Source organism: Neoarius graeffei, chromosome 9 (assembly GCF_027579695.1).
Source record: "Neoarius graeffei isolate fNeoGra1 chromosome 9, fNeoGra1.pri, whole genome shotgun sequence".
Lineage (NCBI taxonomy): Eukaryota > Metazoa > Chordata > Actinopteri > Siluriformes > Ariidae > Neoarius > Neoarius graeffei.
Window position 1 is genome coordinate 73,219,460 of NC_083577.1, and position 21,822 is coordinate 73,241,281.

The 21,822-nt window shown below is 45.3% G+C and overlaps 1 protein-coding gene across 1 annotated transcript; it reads right to left on the bottom strand.

The window, feature by feature from the left end:
* Nucleotides 1–14,057: 14,057 nt before the first annotated feature.
* LOC132891342 (sterol 26-hydroxylase, mitochondrial-like) lies at nucleotides 14,058–19,102 on the bottom strand. Its single transcript, XM_060928856.1, has 9 exons — nucleotides 18,875–19,102; nucleotides 18,385–18,575; nucleotides 17,920–18,119; nucleotides 17,560–17,757; nucleotides 17,227–17,390; nucleotides 16,956–17,122; nucleotides 16,659–16,740; nucleotides 16,379–16,579; nucleotides 14,058–14,186 (listed from the first exon to the last, which is right to left on the bottom strand). Exons 1-9 carry the CDS (start codon nucleotides 19,100–19,102, stop codon nucleotides 14,058–14,060), a joined length of 1,560 nt encoding a protein of 519 aa, XP_060784839.1.
* Between the last annotated feature and the right edge of the window lie 2,720 nt (nucleotides 19,103–21,822).

The following is a 21,822-nucleotide window of genomic DNA, read 5'->3' on the forward strand; positions in this document are numbered from 1 at the left end:
TTCTTCTTTGAACTATTGAGTTTTAGCTGGCAACTGCGGATGGCACGGTGAATTGTGTTCACAGATAATGTTCTCTGGAAATATTCCTGAGCCCATTTTGTGATTTCCAATACAGAAGCATGCCTGTATGTGATGCAGTGCCGTCTAAGGGCCCGAAGATCACGGGCACCCAGTATGGTTTTCCGGCCTTGACCCTTACGCACAGAGATTCTTCCAGATTCTCTGAATCTTTTGATGATATTATGCACTGTAGAAAATGATATGTTCAAACTCTTTGCAATTTTACACTGTCGAACTCCTTTCTGATATTGCTCCACTATTTGTTGGCGCAGAATTAGGGGGATTGGTGATCCTCTTCCCATCTTTACTTCTGAGAGCCGCTGCCACTCCAAGATGCTCTTTTTATGCCCCGTCATGTTAATGACCTATTGCCAATTGACCTAATTGTTAGGACTGGGACTGTTTTGGCCTCTAGAGGCCACTGTTATTTCATTTTCTTGTCATGTTTGTTTTGGCCTCTAGAGGCCGCCATTGTTTCTGTGTTTTATGTTTGTTGTTTTCCACGTGTCTTGTGCCCCGCCTAGTCCTCATTAGTGTTACCTGTGGCCTATTTTAGTTTGTGTATTTATACCCCTGAGTTCAGTCCTCTTGTCACGGAGTCTTTGTGCTGTTATGTTTAGCTCCAGTTTCCTCTGTACCGTGTTCCTTGTCTGTTTGGTTTTGCACTTTGCTTTGCTTTTTGGACCTAGTATTTACTGTGTTTTTGGATCTTCTGATCATTGGTATTTTTGCCTTTTCTTTTCTGGTTTTTTGGCTTTTATTTTGTACTTTGGATATTTCTTATTTTTTCCCTTCATCTTCTGAGCTTTTTGGATTTTTGTAAATATTGTAAATAAACCTTTTGATACTTTTTCTACTTCCGCCTCACGCCTCTGCATTTGAGTCATCCCCCTGGTGGCCTAGTGGGGGTTTGCTGGATTATCACACCAGCGAACCAGGTTCGAATCCCAGCAAAACCCTAACAGAAAGACTCCGTCATGACCGACTCAGTAGAGGCTGCTTCAACTGTCTACCCGGCCAACCTTTAGGGAATTATGGCAGCTTTGACATGCTTCAGAGTGACCATGGAAGCTCATGGATGAACGCTCACCAGCCAACGTGAGGCCCTTGCTCACCTGGCACAGCTGACACCTCTGCCGGCATCTCCTCATCCTGATCCAGCTCCTGCTCCAGTGCCTCCCACCACACTGTCTCCTTCACCTCGCGAACCCAGCCTTCCTGCACCACAGAGGTATGACGGCAAGCACGGTGAGTGCCGGGAGTTTCTTACCCAGTGCCAACTCACCTTTGAGCTACAGCCTACCACCTACACTACGGATCGCCGCAAGATCGCCTTTGTGATAACCTTGTTAGCTGGTAAGGCACGAGCTTGGGCAACAGCTATCTGGCAGAGACGGGGACCCGAGTGCTCTGATTTTTAACTATTTATTGAGGAGATGCTTCGGGTCTTTGACCAGGCGGACATCAGAACCGACGCAGCCAGAAAGCTCATGTCTATCCGGCAAGGAGGAAGTGTCGCAGATTACGCCATCTCGTTCCGGACGCTCGCAGCAGTAAGTGGATGGAACGAGACTGCCCTGGTGTCAGCCTTCCACCATGGTCTGTCTGACCCCATCAAGGACAGCCTGGCCTCTATTGGATGCCCAAGTGACCTTGAAACTCTCATCTCACATTCTACTCGTCTGGACAACAGTATGAGAGAATGCTGCCAAGTCCTGAGCCCCCCCAGCCTCCCTACCTCTACCTGGAACCCGTCTACCTCCTCCAGTGACTGTCCAGAACCCATGCAAGTGGGTCGTACTCGCCTCTCTGCATCTGAGAGGGAGCGCAGAAGGAGGGACAAGTGCTGCATCTACTGTGGCAAGCCTGGTCACTTCCGAGCATCATGTCCCGAACTCTCGGGAAAAGGACCACCCCGTCCAGCCGAGGGAGGGTTGTGACGGGGCCTACCCTCTCTCCTGAACTCCCTGGCCAAGGAATCTACATCCCGGTCTCCATCTCCTGGGGTGAGTCTGTCCACTCTTGCCAAGCTTTGTTAGACTCAGGGGCGGCTGGGAACTTTATGGATATTCACTTCGCCCAAAGTATCAATGTCCCGACTGCACCTCTTGAAGTCCCACTGTCTGTGTCTGCCCTGGATGGCCAAGCCTTAGGTGATGGAAGAGTCACCCAAGTAACTTCTCCAGTCTTTCTCCAGTCTCAAGGTCACAAGGAAGAAATATCCCTGCACCTGATTCCTTCACCTGAGTTCCCAGTGATTCTAGGCCTTCCTTGGCTTACTCGCCACAACCCTCACATAGACTGGGTAACAAGCCAGGTTGTGGAATGGGGCCCTGCATACCATGCCTCTTGTCTGCTCTCTAGCTCTTCTGTGTCTCCTGCTTAGCCCCCTGATCTCACCGAGTTATCTCAAGTTCCCACAGAGTACTGGGATCTCAAGGAGGTCTTCAGCAAGAGCAGGGCCGCCGTTCTTCCTCCACACCGGGCCTACGACTGTGCCATCGACTTGCTCCCTGGGACTACTGCTCCTCGTGGCAGACTGTTTTCCCTCTCTCAGCCAGAATGCAAGGCCATGGAGGAATACCTCAAAGACGCCCTGGTCTCTGGGTTCATTCGACCCTCTACCTCACCTGCTGGTGCCGGCTTCTTCTTTGTCGGCAAGAAGGATGGGGGGCTCCAACCATGTATTGACTACAGGGGCCTGAACAAGATCACTGTGCGCAACCAATATCCCCTTCCGCTGATGTCCACAGCCTTCGACCTGCTCTAAGGCGCCACCATCTTCACCAAGTTGGACCTACGGAACGCATACCACCTCATCCGTATCCGACAGGGAGACGAGTGGAAGACTGCCTTTAACACCCCGTCTGGGCACTACGAATACCAGGTGATGCCCTTCGGACTCACCAATGCACCAGCTGTTTTTCAGGCCCTAATCAACAATGTCTTGAGGGACATGATTAACCTGTACATTTTTGTCTACCTCGACGACATCCTTATCTTTTCCAAGACCGTGCAGGAGCACTGCCACCATGTCCGCCAGGTTCTCCAGAGGCTGCTACAGAACAATCTGTTCGCCAAGGCCCAGAAATGCGAATTTCATGTTCCCGAGGTCTCCTTTCTTGGTTTTATCGTACGGACAGGCCAACTCCAAATGGACCCAGCCAAGACCCTGGCCATCCAGGACTGGCCCACTCCCAAGTCCGCCAAAGAGGTTCAGCGGTTCTTAGGATTTGCTAACTTCTACCGCAAGTTTATCAGGAACTTTAGTTCTGTAGCAGCACCCATGTCGGACCTCACCAAAGGGACAGGTGGATCTTATGTCTGGTCTCCTCAGGCAGAAAAGGCATTCAAACACCTCAAGGCCCGCTTCTGCACGGCACCCATTCTGGTCCTCCCGGACACCTCCCAACCATTCATCGTGGAGGTGGACGCCTCGGACAGTGGTGTCGGCACGGTGCTCTCTCAATGTTCGGAAGGAAAGCTGCACCCCTGCGCTTACTTCTCCCACTGCCTGAGTCCTGCGGAGTCCCGGTACGATGTGGGGGATCGAGAACTGCTAGCGGTCAAATTGGCCCTTGAGGAGTGGAGGCACTGGCTGGAGGGAGCGCAACATCCATTCCTGGTTTGGACTGACCACAAGAACCTGGAGTACCGCCAGCAAGCCAAAAGACTGAACCCACGACAGGCTAGGTGGGCCCTGTTTTTCAGTCGGTTTGACTTCACCCTCTCATACCGCCCCGGCTCCAAGAACACCAAACCTGATGCACTGTCCAGGCTGTTCTCTGCCACTAACAGGGAGAGTGAAGTCAGGCCTATCATCCCTGTGTCCCGGATTGTGGCCCCTGTCCGCTGGGGTATTGAGGAGGCCGTCCGACGAGCCCAACGCCAGGACCCCGATCCTGGGACGGGGCCACCGGGCCTCTTGTACGTCCCACATCAAGCCCGGGCCAAGGTTCTCCAGTGGGGTCACTCGTCCCCTCTCACCGCCCACCCGGGAGCTCGGAGGACCCTGGACTTCCTGAAAAGATGCTTCTGGTGGCCTAACATGGAGAAGGAAGTAATGTCATTTGTCCTGTCCTGTGAGGTCTGCACCAGAACCAAGAACCCGCGACAGCGTCCCCAGGGTCTCCTGCATCCTCTGACCATTCCCCGGTGTCCCTGGTCCCACGTGGCAGTTGACTTCATCACAGGTCTCCCTGAGTCTCAAGGTAACACTGTCATTTTGGTTTTAGTCTACAGATTCTCGAAGGCCTGCCGCTTCATACCACTGTGCAAATTCCCTTCTGCTCTTGAAACAGCGAAACTTATTTTTAATCATGTCTTCCGAGTCTTTGGTCTCCCACAGGACATCATCTCAGACCGAGGCCCCCAGTTCTCCTCCCGAGTGTGGCACGGGTTCTGCAAGGTCATCAGAGCCACTGCCAGCCTCTCCTCTGGGTTTCACCCACAGTCCAACGGCCAGACGGAGAGGCTCAACCAGGACCTGGAAACCACCCTGTGAGGCCTGGCTATGGATAACCCGACATCATGGAGCACCTGGCTGCCATGGGCAGAGTACGCCCACAACACCCTGCAGTCATCGGCCACCAAGCTGTCACCATTCCAGTGCCAATTCGGGTTCCAGCCACCTCTGTTCCCGGACCAGGAGGAGGACGCGGGGGTGCCCTCGGTCAACCAATATGTGAGACAGTGTCGCAAGACCTGGAGCAAGGTCAGGAAGACCCTCATCCAGACCTCCAGAACCAACCAGACTCAGGCCAACCACCATAGAAGACCTGCCCAAGCTTTCCGCCCTGGGCAGCGGGTTTGGCTGTCCACTAAGGACCTTCCGCTGCAGGTGGAGAACTGCAAGCTGGCTCCTGAACGGGTGAACCCTGTCTCCTACCGGCTCCAGTTGCCCCGGACTCTGAGGATCAACCCCACATTCCATGTTTCCCTGTTGCAGCCCGTACTGACATCCACGTATGCCCCTGCCCCTAGGAACCCCCCACCCCCCCACATCTTCCAGGGTCAGACTGTGTTCACCGTGCATCGCCTGCTTGACTCCTGCCGGGTCCGCGGCGGGCTGCAATATCTTGTGGACTGGGATGGCTATGGTCCTGAGGAGCGCTGCTGGGTTCCCGCTCGGGACGTTTTAGATAAAGAACTGTGTCGGGACTTCCATTCGGCCCATCTGGATCGCCCTGGGAATGTCAGGAGACGCTCCTAGACGGGGGGGGGGGGGTCCGGTTAAGACTGGGACTGTTTTGGCCTCTAGAGGCCGCTGTTATTTCATTTTCTTGTCATGTTTGTTTTGGCCTCTAGAGGCCGCCATTGTTTCTGTGTTTTATGTTTGTTGTTTTCCACGTGTCTTGTGCCCCGCCTAGTCCTCATTAGTGTCACCTGTGGCCTATTTTATTTTGTGTATTTATACCCCTGAGTTCAGTCCTCTTGTCACAGAGTCTTTGTGCTGTTATGTTTAGCTCCAGTTTCCTCTGTACCGTGTTCCTTGTCTGTTTGGTTTTGCACTTTGCTTTGCTTTTTGGACCTAGTATTTACTGTGTTTTTGGATCTTCTGAGCGTTGGTATTTTTGCCTTTTCTTTTCTGGTTTTTTGGCTTTTATTTTGTACTTTGGATATTTCTTATTTTTTCCCTTCATCTTCTGAGCTTTTTGGATTTTTGTAAATATTGTAAATAAACCTTTTGATACTTTTTCTACTTCTGCCTCACGCCTCTGCATTTGAGTCATCCCCCTGGTGGCCTAGTGGGGGTTTGCTGGATTATTACACCAGCGAACCATGTTCGAATCCCAGCATAACACTAATGAGTTGCAATTTGGTCCTCCAGATGTTCCTTTTTTGTACCTTTAACTTTTCCAGCCTCTTATTGCCCCTGTCCCAACTTTTTTGAGATGTGTTGCTGTCATGAAATTTCAAATGAGCCAATATTTGGCATGAAATTTCAAAATGTCTCACTTTCAACATTTGATATGTTGTCTATGTTCTATTGTGAATACAATATCAGTTTTTGAGATTTGTAAATTTTATATATATATATATATATATATATATATATATATATATATATATATATATATATATATATATCCCGGTCGGGGCAAAACATCATCCAGTAAGGGTCCTTAGGCAAGACCCCTCATGATATATCAGCCTACCTCAGGAATGAGTGAAGACATAACTGATAGAGTCATACCGGCTCAGATGTCGCCCGGGTCAACAAGGTCTGCGTCAGTTGCTAGGGAACCAGGGCAAACTGATGAGAAATGGGCTACTGGAACAAGACATCGATGGACGAGGACAGAAAATATGGATTTGCTGGAATGCTACTATACAAGCAATCCCAGAGAGAGGGGATACATGCAGCGAATGTGGGACCATTGGATACTTCGAAACCCACAATCAAGGCTAACAAAGAAACAGCTATTAGCCCAGTGTTCCAACATCCGTAACCGAAATTTACTATCACAACTAGAGATTAATGAAATACAACAACGATGCTACGGCAAGGGGGAGCCAGGAAGACAGGTCAGCGGGGAGATGTCATCATCATCCCCACAACCAGAGATTGGGTACCAGGCCCCAACAGCTAACAGCCTCAACACAAGAGCTGCTGACCTGAGAAGGAAGCTCGTGACCCAACTGGAAACCTGGAGCCCCCAACGAATACCGAAGCTGAGTTGCCAAGTACCTTCAGAAGATCTACTAGTAGATGTGAATGCTGCTCTGAAGACAATCTCCACAAGAACCATCACTGAGACCAACAAGCTGATACACAGTACAGCAACAGTAATCATGGAGATGCTTGGACACAAGGTGGGCTCAGGACATAACAAACAGTATCCACCATGGAAGAGACGATTAGAGGCCAAGATAAAGGCAGCACGGAGAGAAGTTAGCCAGCTAGCTGAACTACAGAAAGGGAACATGGTGAATAAAGGGGCACCCAGGAAGTACAACTCACTCTCCAGACCAGAGGCACTCGAAACTGCCAAACAGCGACTAACAGCTCTGGCCACCCGGTTGAAGAGATACACCAAGGAGGGAGAGGCCAGGAGAATAAACAAGCTGTTCTCCACTGAACCAGCCAAGGTGTACTCTCAGTGGCAGGGGAACAACAACCGGTCAGACCCACCAAGAGCTGAGGTGGAAAAATACTGGAAAGACATATGGGAAAGAAAGGCATCACACAACACCGATGCCCAATGGTTAGTGGACCTAAGAGCTGACCACAGCAACCTCCCAGAACAAGAACCAGTAACCATCTCAATGGCAGACATCCAAGAAAGAGTGTCAAAGATGAAGAGCTGGACAGCACCAGGCCCTGATATGATCCATACGTACTGGCTGAAGAAGCTAACTGCACTCCATGAATGCCTAGCAGCACAGATGAACCAGCTGCTGAGGGATGGGACCCACCCAGAATGGCTAACCCAAGGCAGGACAGTCCTAATCATGAAGGACCCCCAGAAGGGACCCATCCCATCCAACTACCGGCCAATTACCTATCTCTGCACAACATGGAAGGCCCTGTCAGGCATCATTGCTGCAAAAATGAGGAAGCATGTGACTCAATACATGAGCGAGGCACAGAAAGGAATTGGCAGTAACACCAGAGGAGCCAAGCACCAGCTACTGGTTGATAGAACAGTCGCCCGAGACTGTAAGAAGAGACAGACCAACCTGTGCACTGCCTGGATTGACTATAAGAAAGCCTACGACTCAATGCCACACACATGGATACTGGAATGTCTGGAACTGTATAAGATCAACAGGAACCTAAGGACCTTCATCCAGAACTCAATGGAAATGTGGAAGACAACCCTAGAGGCCAACTCAAAAAAACCCATTGCCCAAGTCAACATCAAGTGCGGCATATACCAAGGAGATGCGCTATCACTACTGCTATTCTGCATAGGTAGGCCTGAACCCCCTCAGTCGGATCATCACGAAGAGCGGCTACAGGTACCGATTCCGTAGTGGGGCAACAATCAGCCACCTGCTCTACATGGATGACATCAAGCTGTATGCCAGGAATGAGCGAGAAATAGACTCGCTAATCCACACCACCCGGATCTACAGCGATGACCTAGGGATATCATTCGGATTGGACAAGTGTGGCCAGATGGTCTCAAAGAGAGGCAAGATGATCCGGACTGAGGGGATTGACCTACCAGAGGGCAACATAGGTGATATCCAAGACAGCTACAAGTACCTTGGCATCCCACAGGCTAATGGAAACCATGAAGAGGCCACAAGGAAGTCAACCACAGCCAAATACCTCCAGAGAGTAAGGCAGGTCCTGAAAAGTCAGCTGAATGGTAAGAACAAGGTCCGAGCAATCAACATGTACGCACTACCAGTCATCAGATACCCCGCTGGTATCATAAACTGGCCAAAGGAGGAGATAGAAGCCACAGATATCAAGACTAGAAAGCTCCTCACCATGCATGGAGGGTTCCACCCCAAGTCCAGCACCCTGAGACTATACACTAAGTGGAAAGAGGGAGGCCGAGGGCTAGTGAGCATCAAGACCACGGTCCAGGATGAAACATCGAAAATCCGAGAATACATCAGAAAGATGGCCCCAAAGGATGAACTGCTAAGTGAATGTCTCAGGCAGCAGAACCCTGAGGAGAGAGCAGAGGAGGAGGAGGAACAGACAACCTGGAGGGACAAACCCCTACATGGCATGTACCACCATCAGATAGAGGAAGTGGCTGATATCAAGAAATCCTACCAGTGGCTGGATAATGCAGGACTGACAGACAGCACAGAGGCACTAATCATGGCAGCACAAGAACAGGCCATAAGCACAAGAGCCATAGAGGCCAGGATCTACCAGAGTAGATCAGACCCAAGATGCAGACTGTGCAAAGAAGCCCCTGAAACAGTCCAGCACATAGTAGCAGGGTGTAAGATGCTAGCTGGATCAGCGTACATGGAGAGGCACAACCAAGTGGCTGGGATAGTATACAGGAACATCTGCAACCAGTATGGAATAGAAGTACCCAAGTCCCAATGGGCCATACCACAGAAAGTGGCTGAGAACAACAGGGCCAAGGTTCTGTGGGACTTCAGCTTCCAGACTGACAAACAGATCCTGGCTAACCAACCAGACATAGTGGTGGTGGACAAAGAGCAGAAGAGGGTGGTGGTGATAGATGTGGTGATCCCAGCTGACGCCAACATCAGGAAGAAGGAACATGAGAAACTTGAGAAGTATCAAGGGTTGAAAGAGCAGCTGGAACGGATGTGGAAGGTCAAGGGTTGCGTGGTCCCCATGGTAGTGGGGACACTTGGGGCAGTAACCCCCAAACTGGGAGAGTGGCTCCAGCAAATCCCAGGAACAACATCTGAAGCCTCAGTCCAGAAGAGCGCAGTCCTAGGAACATCGAAGATACTGCGCAGAACCCTCAAACTCCCAGGCCTCTGGTAGAGGACCCGAGCTTGAGGATGACATGGATACCATCCCCCCTGCCAGGGGTGAGAAGGAGATTTTTTTTTTTTACATATATATAAGGATACATGTGTGGACATTTTATATACTGTATATATCACATCCACACATCCTTAATATACAGTGGGGCAAAAAAGTATTTAGTCAGCCACCAATTGTGCAAGTTCTCCCACTTAAAAAGATGAGAGAGGCCTGTAATTTTCATCATAGGTACACTTCAACTATGAGAGACAGAATGGGGGGAAAGAATCCAGGAAATCACATTGTAGGATTTTTAATGAATTAATTGGTAAATTCCTCAGTAAAATAAGTATTTGGTCACCTACAAACAAGCAAGATTTCTGGCTCTCACAGACCTGTAACTTCTTCTTTAAGAGGCTCCTCTGTCCTCCACTCGTTACCTGTATTAATGGCACCTGTTTGAACTCGTTATCAGTATAAAAAACACCTGTCCACAACCTCAAACAGTCACACTCCAAACTCCACTATGGCCAAGACCAAAGAGCTGTCAAAGGACACCAGAAACAAAACTGTAGACCTGCCCCAGGCTGGGAAGACTGAATCTGCAATAGGTAAGCAGCTTGGTGTGAAGAAATCAACTGTATGAGCAATTATTAGAAAATGGAAGACATACAAGACCACTGATAATCTCCCTCGATCTGGGGCTCCACGCAAGATCTCACCCCGTGGGGTCAAAATGATCACAAGAACGGTGAGCAAAAATCCCAGAACCACACAGGGGGACCTAGTGAATGACCTGCAGAGAGCTGGGACCAAAGTAACAAAGGCTACCATCAGTAACACACTACGCCACCAGGGACTCAAATCCTGCAGTGCCAGACGTGTCCCCCTGCTTAAGCCAGTACATGTCCAGGCCTGTCTGAAGTTTGCTAGAGAGCACTTGGATGATCCAAAGAGGATTGGGAGAATGTCATATGGTCAGATGAAACCAAAATAGAACTTTTTGGTATAAACTAAACTTGTCATGTTTGGAGGAGAAAGAATGCTGAGTTGTATCCAAAGAACACCATACCTACTGTGAAGCATGGGGGTGGAAACATCATGCTTTGGGGCTGTTTTTCTGCAAAGGGACGAGGACGACTGATCCGTGTAAAGGAAAGAATGAATGGGGCCATGTATCGTGAGATTTTGAATGAAAACCTCCTTCCATCAGCAAGGGCATTGAAGATGAAATGTGGCTGGGTCTTTCAGCATGACAATGATCCCAAACACACCTCCCGGGCAATGAAGGAGTGGCTTCGTAAGAAGCATTTCAAGGTCCTGGAGTGGCCTAGCCAGTCTCCAGATCTCAACCCCATAGAAAATCTTTGGAGGGAGTTGAAAGTCCGTGTTGCCCAGCGACAGCCCCAAAACATCACTGCTCTAGAGGAGATCTGCATGGAGGAATGGGCCAAAATACCAGCAACAGTGTGTAAAAACCTTGTGAAGACTTACAGAAAATATTTGACCTCTGTCATTGCCAACAAAGGGTATATAACAAAGTATTGAGATGAACTTTTGTTATTGACCAAATACTTATTTTCCACCATAATTTGCAAATAAATTCTTTAAAAATCAGACAATGTGATTTTCTGGATTTATTTTTCTCATTTTGTCTCTCATAGTTGAGGTATACCAATGATAAAAATTACAGGCTTCTCTCATCTTTTTAAGTGGGAGAACTTGCACAATTGGCGACTGACTAAATACTTTTTTGCCCCACTGTAATCACGCCTTAATGTAATCAAATGCATTTTGATTCATATAACCACACACAGGGCAGCACGGTGGTGTAGTGGTTAGTGCTGTTGCCTCACAGCAAGAAGGTCCGGGTTCGAGCCCTGTGGCCGGCGAGGGCCTTTCTGTGTGGACTTTGCATGTTCTCCCCATGTCCGCGTGAGTTTCCTCCGGGTACTCCGGTTTCCCCCACAGTCCAAAGACATGCAGGTTAGGTTAACTTGTGACTCTAAATTGACCGTGAGTGTGAATGGTTGTCTGTGTCTATGTGTCAGCCCTGTGATGACCTGGTGACTTGTCCAGGGTGTACCCTGCCTTTTGCCCATAGTCAGCTGGGATAGGCTCCAGCTTGCCTGTGACCCTGCAGAACAGGATAAAGCAGCTAGAGATAATGAGATGAGATGAGATAACCACACACATATGCAAACACACACACACACACCTTAATGTAATCACAAATGTATTTTGATTCATATGCAAACACACACACCTTAATGAAATCACATGTGTATTTTGATTTATATGTAACCACACACACATACCTTGATGTAATCACATAAGCAACAATTTGGTTTATGATGGTTGCATTTCGATTCAAAGCCAGTCGCGAGCAATTCCAGTGTTATGGACGTGACACTTGAACTCAAAATGGCAACAAATGACCCAGTGCATGTTTTATTGTCTCCCAGTATTTAAACAGGTGTTGCATATTTTAAGGCTGTACCATACTGGAGAAGTGATAGAACAAGAACAATTCCCATAGTACATCTCGGGCATGCCAGAAAATGCCAATAAAAGATGCGTTATGGATGTGACAGAAAAAGTATCACTTTTCTTGGGTGACTGTACATTTTTATCAAACTCTGTGAAATTGTAAACCTAATGTCGAAATGGAGATATCCATTTGATAGAGGGGTCCAAGGTGAATATTAAAAAATCTTTGTTTAAAATATTTTGTATTTCATGCAGAGTTTCGGAAGGAAAAGTCAGCGTTATGGATGTGACGAAATTCCGTTATGGATGTGACGCGTCTGAAATAGACATGGCGTATGTTTAGAAAATCAGCAATTTAACCACCATAGCCCTTTGAAAAACTCTCTAAATATCAGCTAAAACTATCAAAGTTCTTAAATAATATTTAGGATGGCTATTGTTTTGCTGTTTTGTGGATTTTAGCATACATTTCTGTGGCTTGTGGCAATAATATAGAATTGTACATGATCAAAGTTGGTTTTAGCTTGGGTTTTACATTATAAGAAAGAAAGACTGACAGTGACATATTAGGTTGGTTACAAATTGGTTCAACTTATTCACATCTGTAAAATACAGGCCTAGGTGATATCTCTGGGAGTGGTTTTGATGTATTACATGCTGCTTTATTTTTGCATGGTGAGGTTGACATTTACATGGAATTGCCCTCATGTTGATTTTCAGTCAAGAGTTAATGAAGCTGATATTACAAATATCTATATTCAAAGCTTTATACTGTTATTGGAACCCTGAAGCATGTGTTGTACTAGAAATAACCTCAAACTAGAACAAAGGCTTATTTGGATCTATATTATTGGAATGACCTTAAAAGCCTTGTTTGGATACATATTTGTCACTGAGCACAGGTGGTTTGTTTTAATATTAAGAATAATCAGGGAAGTCTCTCCTTGGATTGAAAACAGTGCAGTTCACTTTGGGGACAGTGGAAGAGAGAGGCAGAAATGTCTCCTTATATAGTGTAAGTCTGGCATTGGTGGAATACTATAATAATGGATGATTTGAGATTTGGAACCAGTTTACTCTGCAGACCAAACTCTGCCTTTGTTAATTGATTTAATAAAGGTCTAAACTTTTCTGCAACCTCTTTGACTTTGAATCATTTTTACTTGAGAGAGGTTCCACAACAATAGTCAATATGGCATTCATGGCTGCTTGTTTAGGGCGACACGGTGGTGTAGTGGTGAGTACTGTCACCTCACAGCAAGAAAGTCCTGGGTTTGAGTCCAGCGGCCGGCGAGGGCCTTTCTGTGTGGAGTTTGCATGTTCTCCCCATGGCTGCGTGGGTTTCCTCTGGGTGCTCCGGTTTCCCCCACAGTCCAAAGACATGCAGGTAAGGTTAATTGGTGGCTCTATTTTGACCGTAGGTGTGAATTTGAGTGTGAATGGTTGTTTGTCTCTGTGTCAACCCTGGTGACTTGTCCAGGGTGTACCCCACCTCTCACCCATAGTCAGCTGGGATAGGCTCCAGCTTGCCTGCGAGCCTGGAGAACAGGATAAGCGGCTACAGATAACAGTGGGTGGTAAAAGAGAGCAACTGGACTTGCTTGAAGATTCTTGAAGACGTTTGACCTCTCATCCAAAAGGCTTCTTCAGTTCTGTCTGACTAATCTTCTAGAATCTTCAAGCAAGTCCAGTTGCTCTCTTTTACCACCCACAGTTTACTATGACCTGATGATACTATGATTGAGAATCTTCACAGACATCTACAGATAACAGATGGATGGGCTACCTGTTTGCAATGTTTCACTAAAAATATTGCTATACTTGATTGTCTTTACATTGTAATAGCTAGAACTCAAGCAGAGGTTTAGCAAAAAGCATTGTCACAGTTTAGCTGTGAATGTAATTTACCTAAAAGTAGCATAAGCAATGGCATACCTGTATTCATTCTACAAATTCAATCAGTGTAAGTTGTTCTAGAACAGACTATGATACATTTTGCCCTTGCATGTCCTTATAGAAATGGTCTTGGAGAGAGTAGGTGGACTCCTTCTGTCACAAAACTTGACCAAAGTTAATAATTCTGACTTTAAGTGGATGCATCTTTCCGCTCCAGAAAATGAAAATTGACTGGTCGGTCTGCCACAAGTACAGTGCGATTAAGAGCTTTGACCTCTCCTATGCTGGGATCCAGCTTCACTTCAAACAGCTTTATTATCTAGAAAATGAAAAATACAGCAGTTCAACACTGAACATATGTGATTGGATACTAAAATATAAACGTTTATACAGGAGGTCACATTCAGAGTTGATTGAAAATGTGTAGTGAATAGTTGAAAGTGATACCAAAGTTTTACACAGCAGTATTCAACCCTACTTTCATGCTGGTTGGATCATTGCATGTGCAGTGTTGGCATACTGCAGTTTATCCTTTTTTTTTAAATATTGCTTTTTTTGGCAATATCCAGTCTGGCAAGGATTTGTTCAACATCAAGTAGCAGCAGTCACATAGACATCCTGGTGAAAAGGAGAAAAATCTGTAGGTGGCAACACGACCTCCAACACCACTATACTTAACACCCACCTGTACCAGGACTTTCTGCTCAGTTGACTGTTGTTTATGCTGTTGACAAAGCACAGCTCAGGTCACATCATCAAGTTCAGTGATGGCTTAATACTGGTGGGCCTTGTCAGCAAAAATTAATTTGAATACAGATTGTGGGGGCAGCACAGTGGTGTAGTGGTTAGCACTGTCACCTCACAACAAGAAGGTTCTGGGTTCGAGCCCAGTGGCTGATGGGGGGCCTTTCTATGTGGAGTTTGTATGTTATCCCCATGTCTGTGTGGGTTTCCTCCAGGTGCTCCAGTTTCCCCCACAGTCCAAAGACATGCAGTTAGGTTAACTGGCTACTCTAAATTGTCCACAGGTGTGTGTGTGTATATGAATGGTTGAGAGGAGAAAACCTCTATGATAATCCAGTAGAAGGCAACGGAAAGCCACTACTGTAATTCTTCCCTTGAAACTTTGATGGCTGAAGCCATCAGGCAGAACATGAAAGAAGAAGAACAGATTGTGGTTCAAAGTTGAATTCAGCTTATTGTGTGGAGTTTTGCATGCTCTTCCCACACCTGCATTTTTTTTTACAGGTTCTCTATTTTCTTCTCACCTCCCAAAAACTCCAAATTGCTCCTTGTGTGTATCCATGGTGTCATATCGACATGCATCCCTTCCAGAGTGTATTCCTGCCTCACACCCACTGATTCTGAGATTGACTCTGAACCAAGTTTGTCAAGAATTCCTTGATGTGCATGTCACAGAGGACCACCCCTGGGCCCTCTGAAACCTAGCAGCATCTCCATTTTTCAGACCAAGGAAAGCAAACCTCTCATTACATCCATCCTCATTACTTTCCTTGCAAGACAACTATAGATAATATCCAGAGCAACTGTATTACTGATTTGGGAATTACACTGGTCTCTCTACAGCCAATAGAGAAAGCAGTTGTGAACATGCTCACTGGTCTTGTGTTTCTTTATTAAGCACTTTCATAAGTGCTTGGTTTCCTTACTATCTTGCAGAAGGTGGCAGAGTATCAGAACCACTACTTCCAGACTTTGTAATAGCTTGAGGACCCACAAAAATCAATTGAAATATGGCATTCTGCTCAGGACTCACTAGCATAATGGACTGTATGTGTTGGTGCTGGGCGGCACGGTGGTGTAGTGGTTAGCGCTGTCGCCTCACAGCAAGAAGGTCCGGGTTCGAGCCCCGTGGCCGGCGAGGGCCTTTCTGTGTGGAGTTTGCATGTTCTCCCCGTGTCTGCGTGGGTTTCCTCCGGGTGCTCTGGTTTCTCCCACAGTCCAAAGACATGCAGGTTAGGTTAACTGGTGACTCTAAATTGACCATAGGTGTGAATGTGAGTGTGAATGGTTGTCTGTGTCTATGTGTCAGCCCTGTGATGACCTGGCGACTTGTCCAGGGTGTACCCTGCCTTTCTCCCATAGTCAGCTGGGATAGGCTCCAGCTTGCCTGCGACCCTGTAGAACAGGATAAAGCGGCTAGAGATAATGAGATGAGATGAGATGAGATGTTGGTGCTGATAATGACATTTCCTTTTAAGTTTGCAGCAATGCATTAACCATGAACTGCCCCTTACTGGTTGCTCATTCAATATGTGCACAGCGATTTATATTCTGCTCTACCTTTATAATCAGAGGCATTAAAAACTGATTGATTACTGATGGTCCAAAAGGACAGAGCAGGAAGTTATCGTGCATGAACTGCAAACATCTTTCCATCTGTATTGATATTTTGAACTTAGGTCATCAACTCTGGATGTGGTCCATGGTAAATAACTGATAATAAATAAACAGGTAGATGATACTTTATAAATGATCTCTTTTTTTTACCCTTGCCAGAGCCAGGTGCATCTCTAGTTCAGCGATCCGTCGACCAGCACATCCTCTCACTCCAAACCCGAATGGGATGGAGCCGAATGGATTAGGCCTTTCCCTCCCATCCCGTAACCAGCGTTCAGGCTTGAAGATTCTTGGTTCAGGGAAAATTGTCTCATCCTGACTGATCGCATAATGGTTGATCGAAAATGAGGTCTGTTCATAAGAGCAGTTATTCAGTTAAACAGTGAGTTTAGGGAGCCAATACATACTATATTAAAAAAAAAAAAATCACCTTTTTAGGGAAGAAGAGTCCTCCAATTACCACATCACTTCCTGATAAAAGACGTCCATTTATGGGAACAACTGGGTACATTCTATACACAATCATATTCATGTTAATAACAGATAAAATAACCAAATTCTTTATAATGACACATTTTATTTTATGTTAAATATTCAAACTGCCCATGACATGATGACTCCAATTCTGTCCTACATAATCAGTGGTAAACTGTGGTGGACTGGCCTTAACTAATTCATATACCCACTGTTTTGTATTTCATTTATTTCTCTCCATCCAAACATCCACCTGAGAGTCTCCTTGATGACAGCCTTGAGGTAGGGCATGCTGTTTATTTCTTCAGTCGTTGGAATTTTGTCCCCATTTACAACACTGGTCACTTCCTGATACAGTGTGTCCTGTGTCTTTGGATGCCGTGACAGCAGGTACAAGGCCCACATCATAGTGTTGGATGTCTTAAAAGACATCACATTTCATTCCATTTTATTCTTCATCACTAAGAACCATACATCTTCAACCAACACTCAAACTCAAAACTATAGTGTAATGTTATCCTTACTGTGTCCACTCCTGCCAGGAGCAGTTCAGCAATGCTCCCATACACATCCTTCTTGCTCAGGTTGGTATTAGAGAGCAAATAGCTGAGGTACTCTCCTGCAACATCCTGACCTGCATCCAAGCGCATCTGAATGTCCTCCATCTTCCTGTCAATTAGCTTGCAAGCTGTTGAAACCCACAGATATTTTTCTCAATTTAAATAGACCAACATAAGAAATAATAAAACATATTGTATATTACTAGATGAAAAATATATATATTACATTTCTTCTACAGAGATAATAAGAGATAGAGAGAGCTATTTGATGTTACAGCAATTTCTTCATCATCTCACCGAATCCGAAGATTCCGTCCCAACCAGCCACATAGCGCTGCCAGAATGGCAAAAAATTCCGTGTCCACTTGGGAAGCACGGACACAGGAAGACTGTAAGTGAACATCTGGGCAATGGAGTTAATGAAATTTTGAGTCTCAGCTGGAATCTCATCCTCCAGACAGCCAATCCGAGTCTCAAACAGTATGCGGGAGATTCCTGAATAAGCAGGAATTAAGACAGAAAGGAGAAATGCTTAAATCAGACATTAAATTGGTTTATCATTATCTTACATTTCTCTCATCACATGCACTATAAGCCAATAATTGATTAGATACAATTTTTGCAGGTATCATTAAGAGCTGACAAACCATACGGTACCTTCTAGAGTGAAGCGGTACAGCTCATTGGACATGTTGGGTACCAGGTCTCCAGTGGAGCTCATCTTGCGCAGATGGCATATCCTTTTCATAAAATCTGTGACTACCTCATTAACCACATTCTCATACTTCATTGCATCCTTTGGATGCAGCATACTTTTGTTCAGCACTGATCGGAGTTTGTACCACTTTTCTCCTTCTCTGATCAAAACAACATATTTAACACAGTTAAGCCACAAACAGACTGTCCCTCAACTGCACCAACTGCAACTGTACACCTTCGATGTTTAAAATATTATTTTATGAGAAAATTGTGTGCTAGCCAAATGTAGATTTTCAGTTCAGTGAATAAATTAAAATTAATTTAGCTCTAATTGCCATGTTATGTACAGAATTTGAGTCTCAAAATAAATAAATCACACAGCAGAACTAAAAAGTGATTGTGTAAAAGGTGGCTCTTGCTTACTCAGTGAAGGGGCCATAGCCTAAGTCCTTTATCTTTCGATATTCAGTCCATAGGGTCATGTCTCCTCTACAAGGGAATTTCTCATCTTTTCTCAACAGTTCCTCTAGAACTTTCACACTACTTAAAGAAACAGTAACCACGCTGCCAGTCTTTACTTTGTACATAGGGCCATAAAGTTGTTTATCGTACAACTAGGGAAATTACAAAGAGAAAAAAATGTCAATGCCATTGATAAAATGTAGCATCTAGATAAAAAGAGGTTAAACTAGATAATAAATAGAGCAACTCTTCATTCCTAAGTTATAAAATACCTCTTGTACTGAGTTCATGCAATTCTTTTCTTCTTCTACAGTTCTGTTTTCACTGCTCAAACCATAATCAATTTATAAAGTCAGCAGTTGCAAACTGGGTAAAATATTAAGAAGACCAGCAATGATATCAAATAAATGTCCATACAGGTGAAGAGACCACATGACTGAACATACTGTACCTGCAGCTCATGCATGCGATTGTAGTACCCTTTGAAAATCATCTTGTACAGTATTGTAGGAAGGGTAACCTCAGGGAGGTCAGCCTCAGTCCTGATGCTCCTAGGAGGGGCAGAAGCTGTAACATTTCCTCCTGCCTTTCTCTGTATAGTCAAATTGGCGGTGGTGGGCCTAAGTAACATACGAACAGCCATGGTCCTAATTGAATGTAAAGCTAAATGTTGTGCCATTAGTGTTGTGGGCAGCTGGAATATTTACACAGCAGTTCATGGTTCATTCTACACAAGAATGCAGGAAGTATAGTTAACCCTTCACATGTGGCTCTAACACCAATCGAGGTTTAGGCAACCCTTGAGCTGTGATACAATGTTTTTTATTTTTTATTTATTTTTTATTTGTATTTTATTTTTTAAAAATCAGTTTAATATTAACTTTAGTGTTGTGCATGTACTGTAGCTTGAGCATGCACATATATTCTCAAAACTAAATTAAATTAAAGATTTCTACTTCCAAGTATACTCTCACACTGCTGAATTTTAATCCATGAACTATACCTGAGCTTGATTATAAAAGCCACAATTCAAAAAGCACAAACATTATCCAATCAGTAAGCCAAAACCAGTGAACAGGGTAATTGAAAGAATTCAAACAGCAGACTAGGAGGGGTTCAACAAGGTTAAGTCAAACTTTAAATAGATCACTTGATGTACAGAATTAAATACCAAGACTTCTTGAAGGTATGTATCGACCTGAATTGCTTAAGTAGTTAGGCAGGCAATATACTTACTTGTAACTATGCACACATGTAAGTCACACTGACACTACACATAATCTCTTGATATATATTTGTCACATTAGTTGTCCATGTCCTCAGACATTACCACACACTAAAGGGTGGAGGCACTATAGCACAATGTGACATGACCTCAGCAGCAGAACTTCATATTTAAGTAACTTATTACTCAAACCGGGCGGCACGGTGGTGTAGTGGTTAGCGCTGTCGCCTCACAGCAAGAAGGTCCTGGGTTTGAGCCCCGGGGCCGGCGAGGGCCGTTCTGTGTTCTCCCCGTGTCCGCGTGGGTTTCCTCCGGGTGCTCCGGTTTCCCCCACAGTCCAAAGACATGCAGGTTGGGTTGACTGGTGACTCTAAATTGACTGTAGGTGTAAATGTGAGTGTGAATGGTTGTCTGTGTCTATGTGTCAGCCCTGTGATGACCTGGCGACTTGTCCAGGGTGTACCCTGCCTTTTGCCCGTAGTCAGCTGGGATAGGCTCCAGCTTGCCTGCGACCCTGTAGAAGGGTAAAGCGGCTAGAGATAATGAGATGAGATTACTCAAACCCCTTTCAGTATAAACACTAACTGATTTATTAATAAAAAGTTGAGCGTTTGAATAAAAAAATAGCTCTAAAAACTCTCACCTAATAACATGTTCTATAAACTTATTTAGCTTTTAAATTAATACTTTTAAGTATAGCATTGTTTAAATTAAGTCACAGCTTGTGATAACAACTAGGTCGCTTGGCAACCACACATAGCCTGCACCTGGGCTTGCTAGATGAGGAGAAGGGTGATCAATGTAATTTGTATGGACTCCTCAACACTCCCCTATAGAACTCCCAATACATCTCAAACATCATACTATATACAGTGCTCAGCGTAAATGAGTACACCCCCTTTGAAAAGTAACATTTTAAACAATATCTCAGTGAACACAAGCAATTTCCAAAATGTTGACAAAACAAAGTTTAATATAACATCTGTTTAACTTATAACATGAAAGTAAGGTTAATAATATAACTTAGATTACACATTTTTTCAGTTTTACTCAAATTAGGGTGGTGCAAAAATGAGTACACCCCACAACAAAAACTACTACATCTAGTATTTTGTATGGCCTCCATGATTTTTAATGACAGCACCAAGTCTTCTAGGCATGGAATGAACAAGTTGGCGACATTTTGCAACATCAATCTTTTTCCATTCTTCAACAATGACCTCTTTTAGTGACTGGATGCTGGATGGAGAGTGATGCTCAACTTGTCTCTTCGGAATTCCCCATAGGTGTTCGATTGGGTTCGGATCAGGAGACATACTTGGCCACTGAATCACTTTCACCCTGTTTTTCAGAAATCCAACAGTGGCCTTAGATGTGTGTTTAGTCATGTTGGACAAGTGCACGACGACCAAGGGCACGGAGTGATGGTAGCATCTTCTCTTTCAATATAGAGCAATACATCTGTGAATTCATGATGCCATCAATGAAATGCAGCTCCCCGACACCAGCAGCACTCATGCAGCCCCACATAAGGACACTGCCACCACCATGTTTCACTGTAGGCACCATGCATTTTTCTTTGTATTCCTCACCTTTGCGATGCCATACAGTTTTGAAGCCATCAGTTCCAAAAACATTTATCTTGGTCTCATCACTCCAGACTATAGAGTCCCAGTAGTCTTCATCTTTGTCAGCATGGGCCCTGGCAAACTCTAGGTGGGCTTTTTTGTGCCTGGGCTTTAGGAGAGGCTTCTTTCATGGACGGCATCCACGCATGCCATTCCTCTGCAGCGTACGCCATATTGTGTCATGGGAAATAGTCACCCCAGTTTGGCTTTCTACTTCTTTAGATAACTGCAGTGAACTTGTATGCTGATTTTCTTCAACCCTGCTCATCAGAAGACGCTCCTGTTGAGTTGTTAACTTCCGTGGACGACCTGGACGTCTCTGTGAGATGGTTGCAGTTCCATCTTTCTTCAATTTTTGTACCACTTTTGCTACAGTATTCTGACTGATAAGTAAAGCTTTGCTGATCTTCTTGTGGCCTTCACCTTTGTGGTGTAAAGAAATTATTTTCTTTGGGGAATTCTGAAGAGACAAGTTGAGCATTGCTCTCCATCCAGCATCCAGTCACTAAAAGAGGTTATTGTTGAAGAATGGAAAAAGATTGATAT